Source organism: Hemitrygon akajei, chromosome 20 (genome assembly GCF_048418815.1).
Source record: "Hemitrygon akajei chromosome 20, sHemAka1.3, whole genome shotgun sequence".
NCBI lineage: Eukaryota > Metazoa > Chordata > Chondrichthyes > Myliobatiformes > Dasyatidae > Hemitrygon > Hemitrygon akajei.
The window spans coordinates 72,452,823-72,474,218 of record NC_133143.1 but is presented as its reverse complement, the minus strand read 5'-3'; the positions used below and the strand labels follow the sequence as shown (position 1 = coordinate 72,474,218).

Genomic DNA, 21,396 nt, shown 5'->3' with positions numbered 1-21,396 from the left:
AGGGGATAATGAATTGTCCGATGGAAATATATAGTTCGTTCAGTTCATACAGGCTGCAGCCGTTGGGGACCCTGTGTGACAATTGTTGGGAGAGAGAGACGGGTTAAAACTTGCCCATTCCGTTTATGATGTCAATCCTTCGAGAGTCGTTTGGAGTTGAGTTCCCCGTTGTTAGCTAAAAACCGTTTTTCCGTGGCAAAGGTCACCGATTCCGGGCAAATGGAAGCGGACGCACATGGCCTTCCACCGGCTTTCACTATTACGGGATCGCTAGCGTTTCTTCTGGTGCGTCTGAGGGGCTGTTCCCACAGACCCTCTTTTTATCCTGACTCACAGGGTCTCAGGTGTCAATCAGGTTGGGATGATGCAATCCCTCCACCAACCGCCTCCTTGGTTCATTGCCTGGGGCTTTGATTGCATCGTACAGGATGCAATACACAAGTCCGTCTTCAAGAGACAATAGCTGGTATCAATGGATCCGCCTTTCGGAGGCCAGGACACATTCCAAACCTTTTGTGGATTCTGCATGTCTTTCTCTCATTTCCTGTGTCCCCTGAACTGACTTAATAGTGATCTTGTGATTCTCACAAAGGAGGGGGCTACCCCGCACCCTTCGGCCCCTCAGAGCTGTGGCACATTCGTAACACAACACACATGATCTTTGGAGGAAAAAAAATGGCCGAGATTTCTTCTGAAAGCCGCAATCTGCGCCTTTCCTGGGGATAATTAGAATGATTGTTCAGTTATCTGTGTCTGGTGAGGAGCAGGAGAAGAGAAAGACATCGAAAATTCTCTTTCCCTTTACTGGTACTTATCGCCATGCGAGATTTATTGCCAATTCTGATTACGAGGGTCAATTCTCCTCCATTTCAAGATCCATTTATTATCAAAGAATGTATAAATCATATATTTGCTTGCTCACAGGTAGCCACAAAGTAAAAAGCCCATCATGAAGACCCTAGAGAGGCTGGTCCTTGCTCACATCTGACCCCCTTGGTCATATCAGCCCTCGATCCCCTGCTGTTTGCCTACCAGGAACACATTGAAGTTGACAATGCTGTCATCTAACTGTTAAACAGAGCCTACTCCCATTTGGATAAGCAGGGCAGCACTGTGGGGATCATGTTTTTTGATTTCTCGTGTGCCTTTAAAACCATACAGCCCTCATTGCTGCGGAAAAAGCTTTCTCATTGTAGGTTAGCATTTCCATTGTATTCTGGATAATGGACTACCCAACTGGCAGACCACAATTTGTGCAGTTTCAGATGTGTGTGTCAGACATGGCTATAAGCAGCACTGGAGCCTCACAGGGGACTGGTTTGGCTTCCTTCCTGTTTACCCTGTATACCTCAGACTTTAGATACAACACTGTCAGGACACTGGAGCAGGGATCCAATCACGGACCCAGTACTGTGCACAGTGATACTAATTGAGTAACAAATCCTGAGGTGCGAACAAATTTGGCGTCAAGTTCAGGCAGAGATCAAAACATCTAGAGAAATCCAAAAATCAGAATCGGGAAACAGGCGGAGTTGATATTCAGTCAGACGGGGTACAGATACGAATGCTAGAAAGGCTCAGGAAAATTCACTGGCACAATCTGGCAACAAACAGGTGAAAACAGAAGACTGAAATACACTGAGCAATAAACAGAAAGGCAAATGATAGGTGGAGCACAATGAGACACAGGTGGCAGCAAGACAAGTAATAATGAGAAACAGAGGAGAGTCGGAGTACTCAGTAATACAGGGGTTGGAGTAGAGCAGGAGCATGGACAGGAGCACGTGGTAATACAAAACCACAGTGACAGCTAGGGGGAAGCACACAAAAAGACAGAGTTCAACTGGAGGTACTGACAAACACTGAATCATCATCTGCAGAAATTCTCTGATGACTCAGCAATAACTGGGTGTATATAGGGAGGGCAGGAGGATGAATACAAGGGTCTGGTGGAACACTGGGTTAAATGGTGCAAGCTGAATCATCTGCAGTTCAACATCAGTAAAACAAAGGAGATGGTGATGGACTTTAGGAAGACTAAGCCTGCATTGCTCCCTGTTACTGTTGATGGTGAGGACCTACAAACTTGAGTGGAGCACCAACACAGAGGCTGTGTACAAGAAGGGTCAGAGTCACCTCTACTTGCTGAAGAGACTGAGGTCCTTTGGAGTATGCAGGCCTCTCCCTCACATGTTCTACCAGTCTGTTGTTGCCAGTACAATCTTCTATGCAGTGATATGCTGGGGCAATGGCTTCAACACAGGTGATGCCAACAGGCTCAATAAACAGGAGTCAAACTGTACACATTGCAGAACAAAGGACTCTACAGAAAATTCTGGCAATTCTGGACAATGTTTCTCACCCTTTGCATGCCACCTTGACTGAACAGGGGAGCAATTTCAGATAACAGACTAAGACAACTGTGCTACTCCAAAGGGCTATATGAGGTCATTCTTACCCTCAGCCCTATGGCTCTATAATGAGTCAATCTATAGCCGGGGAAGTGATGAACCCTCCTCTTAGACTGTTTGTGGTAACTTAATTTTTATTCTTTTTATTTCTCTTCTAATATTTATATCTGTGAACTTGTAATGCTACTGTAACAGTGTGATTTCCTTTGGCATCAATAAAGTATCTATCTATCTATCTATCAATCTAACCTGAAAGAACCCAATTAAAGAAAAAAAAGAATAAAAATAAAAGACCAACCCTCCATGCACACAAAGGAAAAAAAAGCAATTAAAAAATTATACAAACAATTGAATAAACCCCAGAACCCCAAAACAATAAACCCCAGAACAGCCCGGAGCAGGCCCAAAGCCTCACTTATCAATTCATCATATTAGTGGGCATGGAGTATAGCAGCTGGGGCAGTCTTCATAGCCTCAGCACCATGGAGATGATCATCCCAGAGAACGAGTGAAATCAGCTCTTGCCTCCGATCCTAAAACCCTGTCTTTTCAGTCTATCTGACTGGCATTTAAATCCACCCAACCACCCTGTGCCCTGGACAGAAAAGTGAAGATCACAGAGAGTAAGTGAAATCGGCTCTCACCTCCGATCTGGGCTGGCATTTAAATAGTCCAAAACAGCGCAATGTACCTTGCACTAGGACTCAGGCACCGTTACTATGGAAGGCCCCAGGCCTAAACCATGCCCAATGGCAATTTGCCCCAGGCCTCGATTTGCCACCTAGCGCCAACTCCTGTCGGCACCGAGAATGATCCAAACTCACTCCAGGGCCTGCTGAACGAGCATCGAGACTTCTCTGCCTGGGATTCTGCAGCACACCATCTGGGCTCATCCCTGAACCCACCTTGCCATTGTTCACCCCTTCACTGTTTGCATTGATAATTTTAAAACAATTTCCTTAGAAAATACATTTTTAGTGATGTTTTAAGTCAGATTTCTTAGCTTTTTGACTACCAGAAGCTGTCACACATGTTCAGTAGTACCATCTTAACCAGATTTCTATCCGTGAGGGGGAGGGACAGTATAACACTCTGCCAATGCAGCAAGTTAGATGTGTTCAATGTTCAAAGTAAATTTTATTATCAAAGTACATATGTCACCATAGACAACCCTGATTAATTTTTTTGTGAGCATACTCAGCAAATCTATACAATAGTGACTCTAACAGGATCAATGAAAGATCAACCAGAGGCAACAAACTGTGTAAAAGCAAATATAAATAGTTATAAATAATGAGAACATGAGATAATAAGATAAAAAGTCCTTGAAAGTGAGATCATTTGTTGTAGGAACTTTTCATTGATGGGGCAAGTGAGTGTAGTTATCCCCTTTTATTCAAGAGGGACAATAACTGTTCTTGAGTAGCGAGTAGAGAGCATGACCTGGGTAGTGGGGATCTTTGATGATGGATGCTTTTTTCCTAAGACAGCGTTTCATGTGGATGTTCTCAATGGCTGGGTGAATTTTACCCGCGATGGACTGGGCCCAATCCACTGCTTTTTGTAGGAATTTCCATTCAAGGCTGTTGGAGTTTCCATATCAGGCTGTAATGCAGCCAGTCAATATACTCTTCACTACACATCTATAGAAGTGTGTAAAAGTTTTAGATGTCATGCCAAATCTCCGCTAACTCCCGAGGAAGTAAAGGCGCTGCAGTGCTTTCTTCGTAATTGTACTTACGTGTACGGAAAGGGCTCTAGCGAGGGATTTACTTAATATGGGACTGCCATGTAGCAGCTCCGGGGACCGAGCCGGGGGAGCATTGGCCAGGGGGTTTACTCCGTTTCAGCATAGGACCGCCTCGTCTCAACGCCGGGGGCCCAGCCGGAGAGGGCGCTAGTGAGAGCATTTATGCCGCTCATGGGACCGCCGTGTCATGGCGGCGTGTGGCCGAGCCGGGGAGGGCGCTAGCGAGGGGGTGTACACCGTTTTAGCATGGGGCTGCCTTGTCGCAGTGGCGGCGGGCGGAGCTGGTAGACGTCAGTGTTATAGATTCTGTCGCTTCTGCTCTTTTCAACCTCCCCCGTTCACGAATAAAGAGTCAGCCCTTGTAGAGATGATTCCCTTTCTCAGTTGTGTAGAGTTGGTGGCTTCGCTACCCTGTTCGAGCAGCCCTGAGGCCTCGTGACTGTGCCCAGCTGTAGAGAGCTGGAGATAGGGCTCCCCCGCCCGAGCGGCTCCGAGGCCCCGTGACTTTGCCCGGACTGTCCGTCACCGACAACTGATCCTGGCCGTGGACTGTTGCTGGTGCGGCTGATCTGGTCCGGCCCGACTCTCTCAATGTTGCCATGGCCGCTGTAGGCACAGAGAAAGGCTCCATAAAGAAGAAAAGTGAGAAGAAATTCGCGGCCAGAGAGGAAGCAAAGCTCCTGGCAACTTTTATGGGTGTCATGAATAATATGCGAAAACAGGCAAGTATTTTTTATGTTGGGGTGTTAAGTGGGACGAGAGAAAGGTTGTTCAGTGGCACAATACTCTGACACATCAATAGTTTAATTGATTATTCTTTTGTTAATTACTTTTCTGTGGTAAAGTGTCTTTTCGTTTATAAACGAGACCTGATCAAAACTTAAAATTGCATGTTAACGGGGGTTAACATCTGAAGAGCGTTGGCAGCTTTGGGTTTGTACTCATTGGAATTTTGTGTGTGTGTGTGTGTGTGTCTTTGAAACCTACAGAATGTTGAAAAGACTAGATAGAGTGGATGTGGAGAGAATGTTTCTCATGGTGGCGTTATACAGAATTAGAGGGCACAACCTCAAAAGTGAGGGGCGACCCTTTGGAACAGGGGTAAGGAATAATTTTTTTTAACCAAAGAGCAGTGAATCTGTGGGAAAACTCTGCCTCAGACTGCTGTCGAGGCCAAGTTCGTGCGTATATTAAGGCAGAACTTGATAGTTTCCTGATCGATGAGGGGCATCAAAGGATATGGTGTGAAGGCAGGTGTATGGGGTTGAGTGGGATCTGGGATCAGCCATGTGGAATGGTGGAACAGACTCAATGAGCTGATTGGCTTAATGTTGCTCCTATGTCTCATGGTCTTGTGTAACATGGCACCAAGTTGTGTGGTGTTACAATCAAGATACAAAAGGCTCTCAGTCAACAAGTGAGGGGGAGAAGAACCCAGTTGAGGTGGTTGGAGTAATGTATCTGCAATAGATTAGTCTTGGTTCAATGGCTATGATCAGAATCGGGTTTAATATCACTGGGATATGTTATGAAATTTGTTTGCAGCAGTGATGCATTACAATGCATAATAAAACTGTAAATTACAATTATATATAATGCAGAAAGAAAGAAAAAAGATTGTGTATGTGGGTTTATTGTTCATTCAGAAATGTGATAATGCTGGGCAAGTGTGTGTCTTTGGGCTCCTGTACCTTGGATTCAGACTTCAAGAGGGTAAAATGCATAATCTATAATAATTGAGGATGGGCAGAAGGGGCTTTATATTTCCAGGCGTTATCTTTATCTGAGATTTAAAATGCAATGTTTGAAGAATAGGAGAATTTTTCAATGTTCAAAATTATTTTCCCAACCAGCTTCGCCATCTGGGTTGCTTGGTACACAGTGAAAATTAGGGCACTGTGGAGTGTGGGATCTGGGAATTGGGGTCCATAGTTTGTTGAAAACAGCATCACTGGTAGATAGAGTCATAATGAAAGCTTTTGGCACATGGACATTCGGCTTAGGGAGTACAGGAGATGGGATGTTATGTTGAAGTTGTAGAAGATGTTGGTGAGACTTAATTTGGAATATTGTGTGCAGTTTTGGTTACCTACCTATCGGAAAAATGTAAACAAGGTTGATAGAGTACAGAGAAAATTCACAAGGATATTACTGGGTCTGGAGGGCTTGAGTTATAAGGAAAGATTGAATAGGTTAGGACTTTATTCCTTGGAATGTACAAACCCCATTTCCAGAAAAGTTGGGATATTTTCCAAAATGCAATAAAAACAAAAATCTGTGATATGTTAATTCACGTGAACCTTTATTTAACAGACAGAAGTACAAAGAAAAGATTTTCAGTAGTTTACTGACCAACTTAATTGTATTTTGTAAATATACACAAATTTAGAATTTGATGGCTGCAACACACTCAACAAAAGTTGGGACAGAGGCATGTTTACCATTGTGTTACATCACCTTTCCTTTTAATAACACTTCTTAATTGTTTTGGAACTGAGGATACTAATTGTAGTAGATTTGCAATTGGAAATTTTGTCCATTCTTGCTTGATATAAGACTTCAGCTGCTCAACAGTCCATGGTCTCCATTGTCTGATTCTCCTCTTCATGATGCGCCATAAATTTTCAATAGGAGGTAGATCTGGACTGGCAGTAGGCCAGTCAAGCACACGCACTCTGTGTCTACAAAGCCACACTGTTGTAGCCCATGCAGAATGTGGTCTGGCATTGTCCTGCTGAAATAAGCATGGACGTCCAGGGAAGAGACGTTGCCTTGATGGCAACATATGTCTCTCTAAAATCCTAATATACGCCTCAGAGTCAATGGTACCTTCACATACATGCAACTCACCCATGCTGTGGGCACTGATGCACCCCCATACCATCACAGATGCTGACTTTTGTACCTTTTGCTGATAACAATCAGGATGGTCATTTTCATCTTTGGCACGGAGAACTCGACGCCCGTTTTTTCCGAAAACTAGCTGAAATGTGGACTCATCTGACCACAGCGCACGGTTCCACAGTCTTTCGGTCCATCTGAGATGAGCTCAAGCCCAGAGAACTCGCCGGCGTTTCTGCATAGAGTTGATGTATGGCAGCGACGGACTGCATTAAGTGACAGTGGTTTTCCAAAGTACTCCCGAGCCCAGGATGGCTATAATTGTCACAGTAGCATGACGGTTTCTTAGGCAGTGCCGCCTGAGGGCTCGAAGATCACGCGCATTCAACAGTGGTTTCCGACCTTGCCCTTTATGCACTGAGATGTCTCTGAATTCTCTGAATCTTTTCACAATATTATGTACTGTAGATGTTGAAAGACCTAAATTCTCTGCAATCTTGCGTTGGGAAATGTTCCTTTTGAACTGACTAACAATTCTCTCACGAATTTTGGCACAAAGGGGTGAGCCACAACCCATCCTTGCTCGCAAAGACTGAGCCTTTGATGGACGCTACTTTTATACCCAGTCATGATACCTCACCTGCCACCAATTAGCCTGCTTAATGTGGAGTCTTCCAAACCGGTGTTACTTGAATATTCTGTGCACTTTTCAATCTTATTTTAACTCTGTCCCAACTTTTGTTGAGTGTGTTGTAGCCATCAAATTCTAAATTAGTGTATATTTACAAAATACAATTAAGTTGGTCTGTAAAACTATTGAAAACCTTTTCTTTGTACTTTTGTCTGTTAAATAAAGGTTCACGTGAATTAACATATCACAGATTTTTGTTTATTGCATTTTGGAAAATATCCCAACTTTTCTTGAAATGGGGTTTGTAGATGATTGCGAGGAGATTTGATAGAGGCATAGAAAATTATGAGGGGTATAGATAGGGTAAATGAAAGCAGGCTTTTTCCACTGAGGTTGAATGTGACTACGGCCAAGGGCCAAGGGTGAGAGGTGAAAAGTTTACAGGAAACGTGAAGGAAAACTTCTTCACTCAGAGTCGTGAGAGAGTGGAATGAGCTGCCAGCCCAAGTGGTGTATGTGAGCTCAATTTCAACATTTAAGAGAAGTTTGGATAGGTACATGGATAGTAGGGGTATGGAGGGCTGTGGTCCCAGTGCAGCTTGGTGGGAGGAGGTAGTTTAAATGTTTTCGGCATGGACTAGATGGGCCAAAGAGCCTTTTCAGCGCTGTAGTTTTTCTATGGCTCTATAACTTTATTGATATATAAGATTTTACTGTAATATCTTGGCATTGTATAAAAAGACTACATTAATTTTTGGATAACATGTTGTGAAATGTAAATACAAATTAAAGTTTTTGATAGATAAGTCCAAGATGAGAATGTGGAGCATCGAAAAAAGATCTAGCATCCATTTTTGTAAGTTTTGATGTTTAAATATACTTAAATCTGAGCCAAGGCCAACACTGAAAAGTGACAATTTATTTAGAATCAAGTATTATACATGTGGTGCAGGGGTGTGTGGGTTTAGTAGAGTAGCCTATTTCGTTGAAATTTTGTTGGATTCTTGGTTAACATGACAGTTTGTAGTTGGGGAAGGAAGCCGTTGACACATGCTTTAGTTATGATTGGATTGGAACCAAAGAGGTTCAGTCCAACTATTCTGGATAGAATTTAAAAAAAAGTGGATTATGTTAAAGGTTGCAAAGTCTTGAAGACAGTTTGCTGTGGGTTCAACAATGTTTTTGATTTAAGGCAGTGCCATCACACAGGATAATTTGGAAGGGTAATATAGTACATAGAACATTGAACAGTACAGCACAAGAACAAGCCCTTCAGCCACAATGTTAGACTGAACCAATTAAATTAGTAATTAAAAAGCCAACTAAGCTAATACCCTCTGCCTACATGAAGTCCATATCCTTCCATTTTCCTTGCATTCTGGAAAAATCATCTGGAAAATTGCAGATCGAATTTATTGCAGACAAATGTGAGGTGTTGCATTTCAATAGGACCAACCAGGGTCGGTCTTACACAGTGAACAGTAGGGCACTGAGGAGTGTGGTAGAACAGGGGGATCTGGGAATACAGGTTCATAATTAATTGAAAGTGGTATCACAGGTAGATGGGGTCGTAAATAAAGCTTTTAGCACTATGGCTTTCATAAATCAAAGTGTCGCGTACAGGAGATGGGATGTTCTGTTGAAGTTCTATAAGACATTGGGGAGGCCTAATATAGAATATTGTGTACAGTTTCGGTCACTTACCTACAGGAAAGTTGTAAGAAAAGTTGAACGATTATAGAGAAAATTTGCAAGGATGTTGCCATGTCTGGAGAACCTGAGTTGTAAGGAAATTTTGAATAGATTAAGACTTCATTTCTTGGAATATAGAAGATTGAGAAAAGATTAGCTAGAGGTATACAAATTGATGGGTATAGATTGGGTAAATACAAGTAGGTTTTTTCCACTGAGATTGGGTGGGACTACAACCGGAAATCATGGGTTAAAGGTGAAGGGTGAAATGTTTAAGGGGAACCTGAGGGGAAATGTCTTCACTCAGAGGATTGTGAGAGTGTGGAACGAGCTGCCAGTTCAAGTGGTGCATGCAAACTTGATTTCAACGGTTAAGAGAAGTTTGGATAGGTATGTAGATGGCAGGGTATGAAGGGCTATGGTTCCAGTGCAGGTCGATGGAAGAAGGCAGCTAAGTGGTTCGGCACAGACAAGATGTTTCAGTGCTGTACTTTTCTATGACTCTATGACTAGGACCCACTGAGTTCCTCCTTTAGATTATTTGTTGTGCTGGAAATGTTAAAGAAGGAAGAAATAAATCTTAGCATTTGTACAGGGCATGTTTAATTTTCCAATTTGTGGATTTTTTTTTCTGTTTGCCTAAATAGTGGTTGTGCTTGTATCATGGTTGCTGTATTTCTTGTATTACTCTGTTTTGTCTTTGAGTGACATTAAAAGTTGAGTTAAGAAATATGAGAACGTGAGCTCAAGGAATGAGTACTACTCCTCACGTAAATATAAGAGCCAGTGAGGACAGGATCTCGCCTGAAACATTGGTACTTTATTCATTTCTGTAAATGCTGCATGACCTGCTGAGTTCCTTCAGCATTTCATGTGTGTGACAAAAATAACAGATTTCATTGTTTTAATCCTTTTTATATTCAGAAAATTCTGTGCGATGTTCTCCTAGTAGTGTCGGATAGAAAAATCCCAGCTCACCGGGTGGTGCTTGCAGCTGCCAGCCACTTCTTCAATCTAATGTTCACCAGTAAGTTTGCTTTTGTCTGTCTGTCTTAAATATTATTTGTGGTGCTTGCACCTTACTCTAAGCTAAGCAATTATTGATTGATTGCTCATTTTCCTGGTAGCAAACATGCTTGAATCGAAGTCATATGAAGTGGAACTCAAAGATGCTGAACCTGATATTATTGAGCTACTAGTAGAGTTTGCATATACTGCCAGGTAAGTATTTGTTACTTTTTTACTTCTTCATTCATTGTTTTAAGTACTGTGAATCATTGACCATTATATTCTATTTTTTAAGTGTCCTATTTAAAGTGATTTTGAGGTTCCCATGACTGATGCTCAGTTCATAGTATGTTAAGTTGAAAACCTGTTCCCCGTCTGCTTCATAGTGTAAGAGCCTATAAAACTATGGGCATGTTAAAGTTCTTGTTCTTTACCTGCTTTTATACTTAGAAGTGAAACTCATTTGTCCAGGCTCTTATTGACGTTTTCTCCTGTGTGTGAAACACTAGAAGCTTAAACATTTTTAAAATTCATAATCTTGCAGCTAAGTTGGAAAATCTGAGGAGAAATACTGCCTGATGGTGACCTAGCTTTTTGCAATGGTGTTCATATTTTCCAGAAGCCATTTGATGTGCAAGTTTGTGCATGTTCCAATCACGTAATAGCCTAGTCTAGATTCAACGCTTCAACACCATTTGTTGAAATCTCTTGGAATAGGCATGTAGTGACATACTTTATGTACTTGGTGAACAACTAATTGGTGAAATCAGCTCCTTATGCCACAGGTGTCTTGAAATGCCCAGTTACTCTTTTATTCCACAATGCTTAAATCCAATTGAAGTAAATGATAGTGGGACCCCACATAAAATTCAAGTGTGTTAATGTGGGCAAATCCCCAGAACCTGACCAAGTGCACCCCTGGACCTAATGATAGGCCAGGGATGAAATCATGGAAGCCATTGTAGAGATATTTGTCTCATTGTTGGCTACTGGCGAAGTCCCAGAATTTTAAGGGTGGCTGATGTTACATTGTTCGAGGAGGGTAGGATGGACAGGCTAGGGAAATGTAGTACAAGTGCATAAATTTGTGTAAGTGACCATACTAGTGGATAGAGTGGTGAAGAAGGCCTTTAGCATGCTGTTTTTAATCAGGGAATCAAGTTCAGGAGCAGGGTCATTATGTTGGGTTATACAAATCATTGGTGAGACCACATTTGGAATATCATTAGAGTTTGTCATCCTGTAGAGGACAGACATTGTCATGTTGGAGAGGGCGCATAAGAGATTTAAGAGAATGCTGCCCAGACTGGGGAGCCTGAGTTGTAGGGAAAGATTGACCAGGCTGAATCTTTATTCCTTGGAGTATAGAAAAATGAGAGGTGACTTCAAAGGTTTGTAAACTCATGAGGAATCTCAGAATCAAGTTTATTATCAATGAAATATAGAACATAGAACAGTACAGGCCATCTGGCCCATAGTGCTGCGCTGACCTTTTAACCTACTCTTAAGATCAACCTAACGCTTCCCTCAATTTTCCATTCATCCATGTACTCTTAAATATCCCTAATGTATCTGCCTCTACCACCACCTCTGGTGGTGCTCTCTTTGTTTAAAAAAAAAACCCAAAATACTTGTGGTATCTTCCTGATACTTTCCTCCAGCAACCTTAAATTGTGTCCTCTTGTATTAGCTTTTGCCACTATGGGGGGCTGGGGGAAGGCACTGGCTCTCCACTCTGTCTATGCCTCTTATACACCTTATCCACCTTCACTCCAAAGAGGAAGACCATAGCTGCTCAACCTATCCTCTTATGTCAATGATTTGAAAGACGGAATTGATGGCTTTGTGGCCAAGTTTGCGAACGATACGAAGATAGGTGGAGGGGCGGGTAGTGTTGAAGCAGGGTGGCCGCAGAAGGACTTGGACAGATTGAAATTGAAATATTTTTGTTGTCATTTCATAGTACAATTTGTCATGCACCAATATAGCGAAAATGAGTTTGCAACTCTCGTACTCAATGCTATAAAACAACAAATAAAATAAACAATAAATAAAGTCAAGTAACCAACAGTACAAGCAATGTGCAGCAGTACAAAAGTGCAACTCAGATGCATGACAGCTATAAAACCAGTATTAAAAGTAGCAATATAACAAATTTATGGATGATGCTTGATTGATTAGTTCAGAGCAATTATAGCTCTGGGGAAAAAACTATTTTTCAGTCTGGAAGTGCGGGCATAGAAAATCTTATAACGTCTGCCAGATGGAAGAAGTTTAAACAGATTATTGCATGGGTATGTATTGTCCTTACAGATGCTTAATAAACACAAAGTATACTGCAGATGCTGTGGTCAAATCAAGACGTACAAAAAAGCTGGATGAACTCAGCAGGTTGGGCAGTATCCGTTGAAAGGAGCAGTCAACGTTTCGGGCTGAAACGTGGACTGCTCCTTTCAACGGATGCTGCCCAACCTGCTGAGTCCTTACAGATGCTTGTAGCTTTCCTTAGGCAGCATGAGCTGTTGGTATCCTCCAGGGCTGGGAGCTGTGTCCCGATGATCTTCTGTGCGCTAGAGAGGACCCGCTGAAGTACTTTTCTATCAGCTGCTGTACAACTGAGATACCATGCAGAGTTACAGAATGTTAAGATGCTCTCTATGCTGCAGCGGTAAAAGGTCACCAGCATCTATTCAGGTAGACCAGCTTTCTTCAGCATCCTGAGGAGAAACAAGCATTGCTGTGCTTTCTTAATTATTGTTGTGGTGTTAGTGGACGATGTAAGGTCTTCTGAGGTGTATTCCCAGAAACCTGAAACTGGACACTCTCTCCACTATGTCTCCATTAATGTAGACTGGAGCGAACTAGTCATCCGGTGACTTTCCAAAGTTGATAATTAGCTCCTTAGTCTTTGCTGTATTAAGAGACAGGTTGTTCTCTGAGCACCAGCTCACTAAGTTCTGTACCTCTGCTCTGTACGCTGATTCAGCTCTGTTGGAGATCAACTGTGGTATCATCTGCGAATTTGATGGTGGTATTGGTGTTAAATGCAGGTACACAGATTAGGAGAATGGGCAAAGAAGTAGCAAATGGAATACAATGTCACGAAGTTGATGGTCATGCACCTTGGTAGAAGGAATAAAAACATAGTTATTTTCTAAACAGGGAAAAAATACAAAAATCTGAGGTGCAGAGGGACTTGGGAGTCCTTATGCAGCATTCCCTAAAGGTTAATTTGCAGGTTGAGTCAGTGATGAGGAAGGCAAATGCAATGTTAGCATTCATTTTGAGAGGACTAGAATATAAAAGCAAGGATGTAATGCTGAAGCTTTATAAGGCATTGGTCAGACTGCACTTGGAGTATTGTGAGCAGTTTTAGGTTCCTTATTTAAGAAAAGATGTGCTGACATTGGAGAGAGTTCAGAGGAGGTTCACAAGAATGAATCTGGGAATGAAAGGCTTATTGTATGAGGAGCAATTGATGGCTTTGGGCCTTTACTGGTTGGAATTCAACAGAATGGGGAGGGGGTTTCTCATTGAAACCTTTCAAATGTTGAAAGGCCTAGATCAAGTGGATGTGGAGAGAATGTTTCCAATGATGGGGGAGGGGGTCCAGGATCAGAAAACACATCCTCAGAATAGTGATATCTATTGAGAATGGGAATGAAGCGGAATTTCTTTAGCCAAAGTGTGATGAATCTGTGGAATTTGTTGCTACTGGCGACTGTGGGGACCGGGTCATTAGGTATATTTAAGGCGCAAGTTGATTGGTTTTTGATTATTCAGGCCATGAAATGTTATGGAGAGAAGGCAGGAGAATGGAGTTGAGAGGGAAATGGATCAGCCATGATGAAATGGCGGAGCAAATTCAATGGGCCAAATGACCTAATTCTGCTCCTATGTTTTATAGTCTTAAAACATGCCCTCTAATCCAGGCAGCATCCTGGTAAATCTCCTCTATACCTTCCTAAAGCTTCCATATCCTTCCTATAATGAGGTGATCAGATGTGAAGTTTGTCGTTTTGTGGTAGCAGTAGAGTACAAACATAAAATACTGTGTTAGGGTACATAAAACAAAGAGAAATAGTATGCATGGGTTTATGGACTGTTCAGAAAATCTGGTGGATGTGAAGCAGCTGTTCTTAAAATATTGAGTATACGTCTTCAGTCCTCTGTACCTGCTTCCTGATAATAATAATAAGAGTGTATGTCCTGGATTGTGATGGTCCTTAATGATAGATGCTGGCTTGGTGAGGCACTGTGTTTTGAGGATGTCTTTGATGGTAAGGAGGATTGTGCTCGTGATGGAGCTGGTTGAGTCTACAACACCCTGCAGCTTCTTTCAATCCTGCACATTGGAGCCTCCATAACAGGCTATGATGCAACCACTGTACATCTGTAGACACTGGCTTTGACGACATTGGATCTTCTCAAACTTCTAATGAAGTATAGACACGAGTTTGCCTTCTTCGTGATTGCATCAATATGTTGAGCCCAGGTAGCTCTTCTGTGAGATGTTGGTGCCCAAGAACCTGAATCCTCTTATCCTTTCTACCACAATAATGGCTAGGGAGTGTTCTCTGGAATTCCCCTTCCTGAAATTCAGTAAATTCCTTGCTCTTGCTGCCATCAACTGCAACATTATTTTTGCAACACTACTTAACCAGCTAATCTGTCTTGCTCATATGTCTTCTCATTGTCATCTGAGACTCTGCCAACCACAGTAGTGTAATAAGCAAATTTATGGATTACATTTGACCTGTGCCTAAGCACACAGTCATGTGTAGAAAGGGTAGAGCACTAAGCATCTTTGAGGTATGCCTGTGTGGATTATCAGCAAGGAGGATAAGATGAACAGTCATAATCTGTTCCCCAGGATTGGAGAGCTCAAATTAAGAGGGTCCAGATACAAGATAAGAGGAAGAGGTTTAAGAGTTCTGAGGGGTAATTTCTTTACTCCGAAAACTTGGTAGTACTTGGAATGAGCTGCCAGAGGAAGTGATTGCTTGGTAGTACTTGGAATGAGCTGCCAGAGGAAGTGATTGAGGCAGGTACAATTAAAGCATTTAATAAGCATTTGGATAAGTACATGAAGGCGAGGGGCTTGGGTGGAATGTGGGCAACTGGGACTATCAGGAAGGATGCTGTGGTTGGTGTGGACCAGTGTTGACTCTATGACTCTAATCTCATGGTTAGTAGGGAGCTAAGACTGGGAGGCACCCTTAACGAGACCTTTTGAAGGCAGCATAGTAGTATAGCTGTTAGCATAACACTATTACAGTGCTAGCAACCTAGGTTCAATTCCAATTGATAAATTGAAATTAAATTAAAAGTCAATTCATCCAGCTTTTTTGTACGTCTTGAGTTCAATTCCAATTGTCTGTAGTTTGACCTTTAGAGAGACATTTTGAAGTCAGTATAGTAACAAAGTGATTAGCGATACCTATTACAGCAGCAATGACCTGGGTTCAATTCCCGCCACTGTCTGTAAGCTGATCTCTAGAGAGACCTTATGAGGGCAGTACAATAGAGAAGTGCTGTTACAGTGCCATTGACCTGGGTTCAATTCCCACCACTGTCTGTAGGCTGATCGTTAGAGCGACCTTTTGAAGTCAGTATAGTAGCGCTACATTATTAGAAAAGGCTGTGACCGGAGTTCAATTCCTGCCATTTGTAAGTTGACCTAGAGAGACCTTTTCAAGGGCATTACAATGGGGAAGCACTATTACAGTACCAGTGACCTGGGTTCAATTCCGCTGCTGTCTATAAAGAGTTTGTACATTCTCTTCACATCAGTTTCCTCCGGGTGCTCTGGATTCCTCTCACGTTCCAAACATATGCCAGTCAGTAGGTTAATTTGTTACATGGGTGTAATTGGGTGATATGTACTTGTTGGGCCAAATGGGACTGTTATCATGCTGTATCTCCAAATAAAAATTAAAATAGATCTGAGGCCTCCACAATGTGAACATGAATCTGAAAGTGGAATTATACTTAGGAAGGTTCCAGATAAGTCTTGTGCTTGTGGATAAACAAAGTAGTGGAAGAATGGAGGGGGGGTGGGAATGCTCTTGTTGATTCCTTCCCCCAAAGTACTTGACTGCTAGTGGTTAATTGAATTGACTTTATTTCCTGCATCCTTTACATACATGAGGAGTAAAAGTCTTTACGTTACATCTTCGTCTAAATGTGCAATGTGCAATCATAGAAATTTATAATAGAGCAGTCAATGTAACATAGAAATACACGCAAGTTAGTGTGAGTTAATCAGTCTGGTGGCCTGATGGAAGAAGCTGTCCCTGAACCTGTTGGACCTGGCTTTTATGCTGCGGTACTGTTTCCCAGATGGTAGCATCTAGAATAGATTGAGGTTGGGGTTACTTAGGTCCCCAATGATCTTACGGGCCCTTTTTACACACCTGTCCTTGTAAATGTCCTGAATCATGGGACTACAGATGCGCTGGGCTGTCGGCAGCACTCTCTTCCAAGTCCTGTGATTAAGGGAGATACAGTTCCCATACCAGGCAGTGATGCAGCCAGTCAGGATGCTCTCAATTGTGCCCCTGTAGAAAGTTCTTAGGATTTGGGGACCCATACTGAACTTCTTGAACCGTCTGAGGTGAAAGAGGTGCTATTGTGCTTTTCTCACCACTCAGCTGGTGTTTACAGACCACATGAGGTCCTCAGTGATGTGGATGCCAAGGAACTTGAAGCTGTTTACCCTCTCAACCCCAGATCCACTGATGTCAATAGGGGTTAGCCCGTCTCCATTCCTCCTGTAATCCACAACCAGGTCCTTTGTTTTTGCAACATTGAGGGAGAGGTTGCTTTCTTGACACCACTGTGTCAGAAAGATGGCTTCTTCCCTGTTGGCCACCTCATTATTGTTTGAAATTAGGCTAATCAATGTAGTGTTGTCGGCAAATTTAATTAGCAGATTAGAGCTGTGGGTGGCAACACAGTCATGGGTTTACAGGTAGTAAAGGAGGGGCTCTGAGGGGCTCCAGTGTTGAAAGGCAGGGTGGAGGTGAGGGACCTGCCGGTGATCTGACAGGAAGGGTTAGGGTGACAGGAAGTCCAGGATCCAGCTGCGCAAGGCAGGGTCAAGGCTGAGGTTTCTGAGCTTCCTGTTGAGCCTGGATGGAATTATGGTGTTGAATACTGAACTGTAGTCCAAGAACAGTGAACTTGGCTTTTTCTCCTTGGAGTGATGGAGGATGAGAGATGATCTGATAGAGGTGTATAGTGTATAAGATAATGAGAGGCATTGATTGTGTGGATAGTCAGAGGCTTTTTCCCAGAACTGAAATGGCTATCACGAGAGGGCACAGTTTTAAGGTGTTTGGAAGTAGGTACAGAGGAGATGTCAGGGGTGGTGAGTGCGTGGAATGGGCTGACAGCGACGGTGGTGGAGGCAGATACAATAGGATCTTTTAAGAGACTCCTGGATAGGTACATGGAGCTTAGAAAAATAGAGGGCTATGGGTAACCCTAGGTAATTTCTAAAGTAAGTACATGTTTTTGGCACAGCATTGTGGGCTGAAGGGCCTGTATTGTGCAGTAGTTTTTTCTCTATGTTTCTAATAGCATTCTCTCATAAGCATCCTTCTCCAGATGTGAAGGATGTCAGTGATGGGATTTGATTTTATCCGTAAGTTAACTTGTTATACAATAACAATAGCACAGTTGTGTGATAAGAATAAATCATCCCTTCAAAGGAACATTTACAGTTTTTAATAAATTGTTTTAATATTTTCAGGATCTCTGTTAACAGCAATAATGTTCAATCTCTGTTGGATGCAGCAAACCAGTATCAGATTGAACCAGTGAAGAAAATGTGTGTTGAATTCCTCAAAGAACAAATTGATGCTTCAAATTGTCTTGGTATGTCATTGATTAACAGTAAGAGCAGTACTGTGCAATGGTGATGTACTTTTCATTCTGTATAAAGCTCCTATGTACAGTGGCATGCAAAAGTCTGGGAACTCCTGGTCAAAATTTCATCATTGCATGTCTCTCTCCTGGTCCAGTGAGTCAGATATACTCAATAAAACACTGCATTTTCTCTCAGCACTCTCTGATTAAGGAGTGGGTTCTTGTGTGAAGTTCCGGGCCAGCTAGAAAATGCAGGGATAAGCCAATTCTCTAACTTGCTTTAAGGTCTGCCTGACTCTCGAGCAAAAGTTGATCAGTTCTAACCTCATTTGGATAATGATTCATTATGTCATTTGCAGATTCACATGTCTGAGCCTGGGCAGGATGTACTTCGAAGGAAATGACATTTAAAGGTGTTACATTGGACTTCGAGCAGATCATTAGCTTCTTGACTTTATGTTGTTGCCAATTTATTTATATTGGCTGATCTGTTTTCTTATTTCCATTTTCTCTATCATTATTCTTGGGTAGACCAATCCATTCTCAAAAAAATCTCTTGCTATTATTCATTTAAATTTGTTGACCCAGCATCATCAGCCTTTTAGAGGATGTGTGGCCTAGTTTCATAAACATTTGTGTGAGAACCTTCTTCCAAACTTCATAGAGGAACTGGGTCCTCTAATTCTGTATCCCTCACCAGTGGAAGTAGATTTTCTGTTATCATGTCAGTAACTTTGGTTTTAGTGCTTTTTATAACAAGCACCTAAATCCTGTTCACCTACAGCTCTTGGTCTCTCACCATCTAAATAGATCCCCAAGTGATGCCAGACTACTGGGAACTGGAAGACCTGGGATAGAATCTAATGATTGGGATAGAATTAGGGTACTGAGTGCAACCTGTCACTCTCTCATCATAGGTAATTTAAGCCACTCTGAGCTGAGAAGCTAAGAGGAGACACTGTCACTAATTGTGAATTCTCATGCCCTGTGCCACAAAATTCTATGGTTCTATCTGACTTTGTTTGCAGGAATAAGTGTTTTGGCAGAGTGCCTTGACTGCCCTGAACTCAAGATATCAGCAGATGGATTCATTCATCAGCATTTCACTGAAGTTTACAAAACGGATGAGTTTTTACAACTTGATGTCAAAAGAGTAACTCACTTACTGAAGCAAGATGCACTAACAGTTAGAGCAGAAGACCAGGTATAAATAGTGATTTTCAAATTCCTTTTCCTGGAGATTTCTAACTATGTTATGAATACAAGAGATTCTGCAGATAGTAATGCTCACAAAATCCTGGAGAAACTCAGCAAGTCAGGTAGCATTTATAGAAAGGAATAAAGGGTTGATGTTTTAGTCAGAGACCCTTTATCAGGACTAGATTCCTGCTGTTGTCTGACCTGCTAAGTTCTTCCAGCATTTTGTGTGTATAACTACTTAGGCAGGTTTTAATGTTAGCGTAGCCTGGACTTTTGTGAGTAAGTGAGTGGTTTCATGTTAAGTAGTTTTGTTTTATTGTTAAATCGTTTTTATTTGCAGTGGTAAGTAGTTAATGAAAAGTGGTAAGTCAGTAATTTGTCAATAGCTGACTTAGTAACCAGATACAACTTCTTAATTGAAGTAACTGGCAACAGATTTGGAAATTATGGCTTCTGAAATATACATTTTAAATATATAGGTTCTGTTAAAGCATGATGTTTTGTGCAGTGCCTTGTTATGAAGACATGATGAATCAGTGTATGCAAGAATCCAGTTTTATAATCTATGGAATAAATTTAAAACGAGTGCAGCATGTAAGGTTACGTTTAACAGTTGCAGCACGTGGGAGCTGATGGAAAGTATTTTAAGACCACGTTTTCAGTGGATGTCCACAACTCAAGGAACTTCAACTCAGCTGATGAGCTAGAATCTGAGACATGGTATCAAAGAGTGGGAGATTTAATAAATAATAATAATAATAAGTACTTCATTGATCCTGGATGGGTAATTCTTTTATTATAGCAGCAACATTTAAAAACACACTTAGTGTGCTGACTTAACTAATAACGTACAGAGTGATAGTATACGCAATAAGATTTGAACAATTCGTTCCAGGAAATAGACATACCTTTTAAATTCATTAATTATATCCTTGTAGGGATGGGCAAGTGTGCCAACCATTGAACCAAATAAAGAGCAAGAAGGCTGTTTAAATGTTTGGGTAGGCACATGTGTGTAAGGAAGCTAGAAGGATATTGACATTGTGTAGGTAGAAGGGATTATATTTGGATGTTTTTGATTTGCTTTTTAGCTGGTTCGGCACAACATTGTGGGCCAAATGGCCTGTTCCTGTGATGCTCTGTGTTCTAAAGCATTGTAAAGAAAGTGGAAGTTGAAAATGAGTAACCGAGTGAGAGACATTCAGTCAGGATAAACATTTGGCTGTATGCAGTACTGAAGTAAAAAATTTATTAACATGGGTGTTGGGGCACGAGTGGTAAATGTTTGCAATTCTTGATCTAGATAATAAGTAATTTGGTCAAGAGCCCACTGTTTAGGTATGTAGGAATAGTGTAGAAATTGCCATAATCTCATTGATTCATGGAATAGGCAGAAAGTGATTTAATAACAAACTTGTGTGATTTCTAATGTTCTTTCATTTTGTGATATTTTTGTTTCATTATAGGTTTATGATGCTGCAGTTAGATGGTTAAAGTATGATGAACTCAATCGGCAGCAATATATGGTTGATATTCTGGCTAAAGTCAGATTTCCACTAATCTCTAAGAATTTCTTAAGTAAAACTGTCCAAGCAGAATCACTCATTCAGGACAATCCAGAGTGTCTTAAAATGGTTATCAGTAAGTATGTTTGTGCCTTCTTGAATCATTGCAATATTTATTTAGGGTAGAAAAGGTTTGATTGCTTAAGCACGGTTAGCTAAGTAAATTATAGTGTCGAATACATATTTCACATTAATCTTTTCAATGAAGGTTTCCTGGGCTTTGGTCTGAAGACTTAAAATCATATGCATGATCTCAGATTTAAATTTCCTAACTGACTTGGGATTCTATAAAATTCTATAGACACGTTTGGTAATTATTGAACTCAAAATGAAACCAAAAATAGGCACAAGTTGTAGCAACAGTGGAAGATAGTTGTCTGATTGAGGTCATAGAGTCAGGTGCCTGCTGAGTCATTTATGTTAGCC

General features: G+C 41.6%; 1 protein-coding gene across 1 annotated transcript in view; it reads left to right on the top strand.

Moving 5' to 3' along the window:
- Positions 1-4,417: 4,417 nt before the first annotated feature.
- klhl7 (kelch-like family member 7) overlaps positions 4,418-21,396 on the top strand; it is a 59,261-nt gene continuing 42,282 nt past the window's right edge. The window contains exons 1-6 of the mRNA XM_073024604.1: positions 4,418-4,883; positions 10,250-10,352; positions 10,453-10,546; positions 18,090-18,214; positions 19,234-19,409; positions 20,872-21,046. Of these exons, the coding sequence (XP_072880705.1) occupies positions 4,761-4,883; positions 10,250-10,352; positions 10,453-10,546; positions 18,090-18,214; positions 19,234-19,409; positions 20,872-21,046 (796 nt within the window). The 5' untranslated portion in view covers positions 4,418-4,760. The remainder of the gene's footprint in view (positions 4,884-10,249; positions 10,353-10,452; positions 10,547-18,089; positions 18,215-19,233; positions 19,410-20,871; positions 21,047-21,396) is intronic.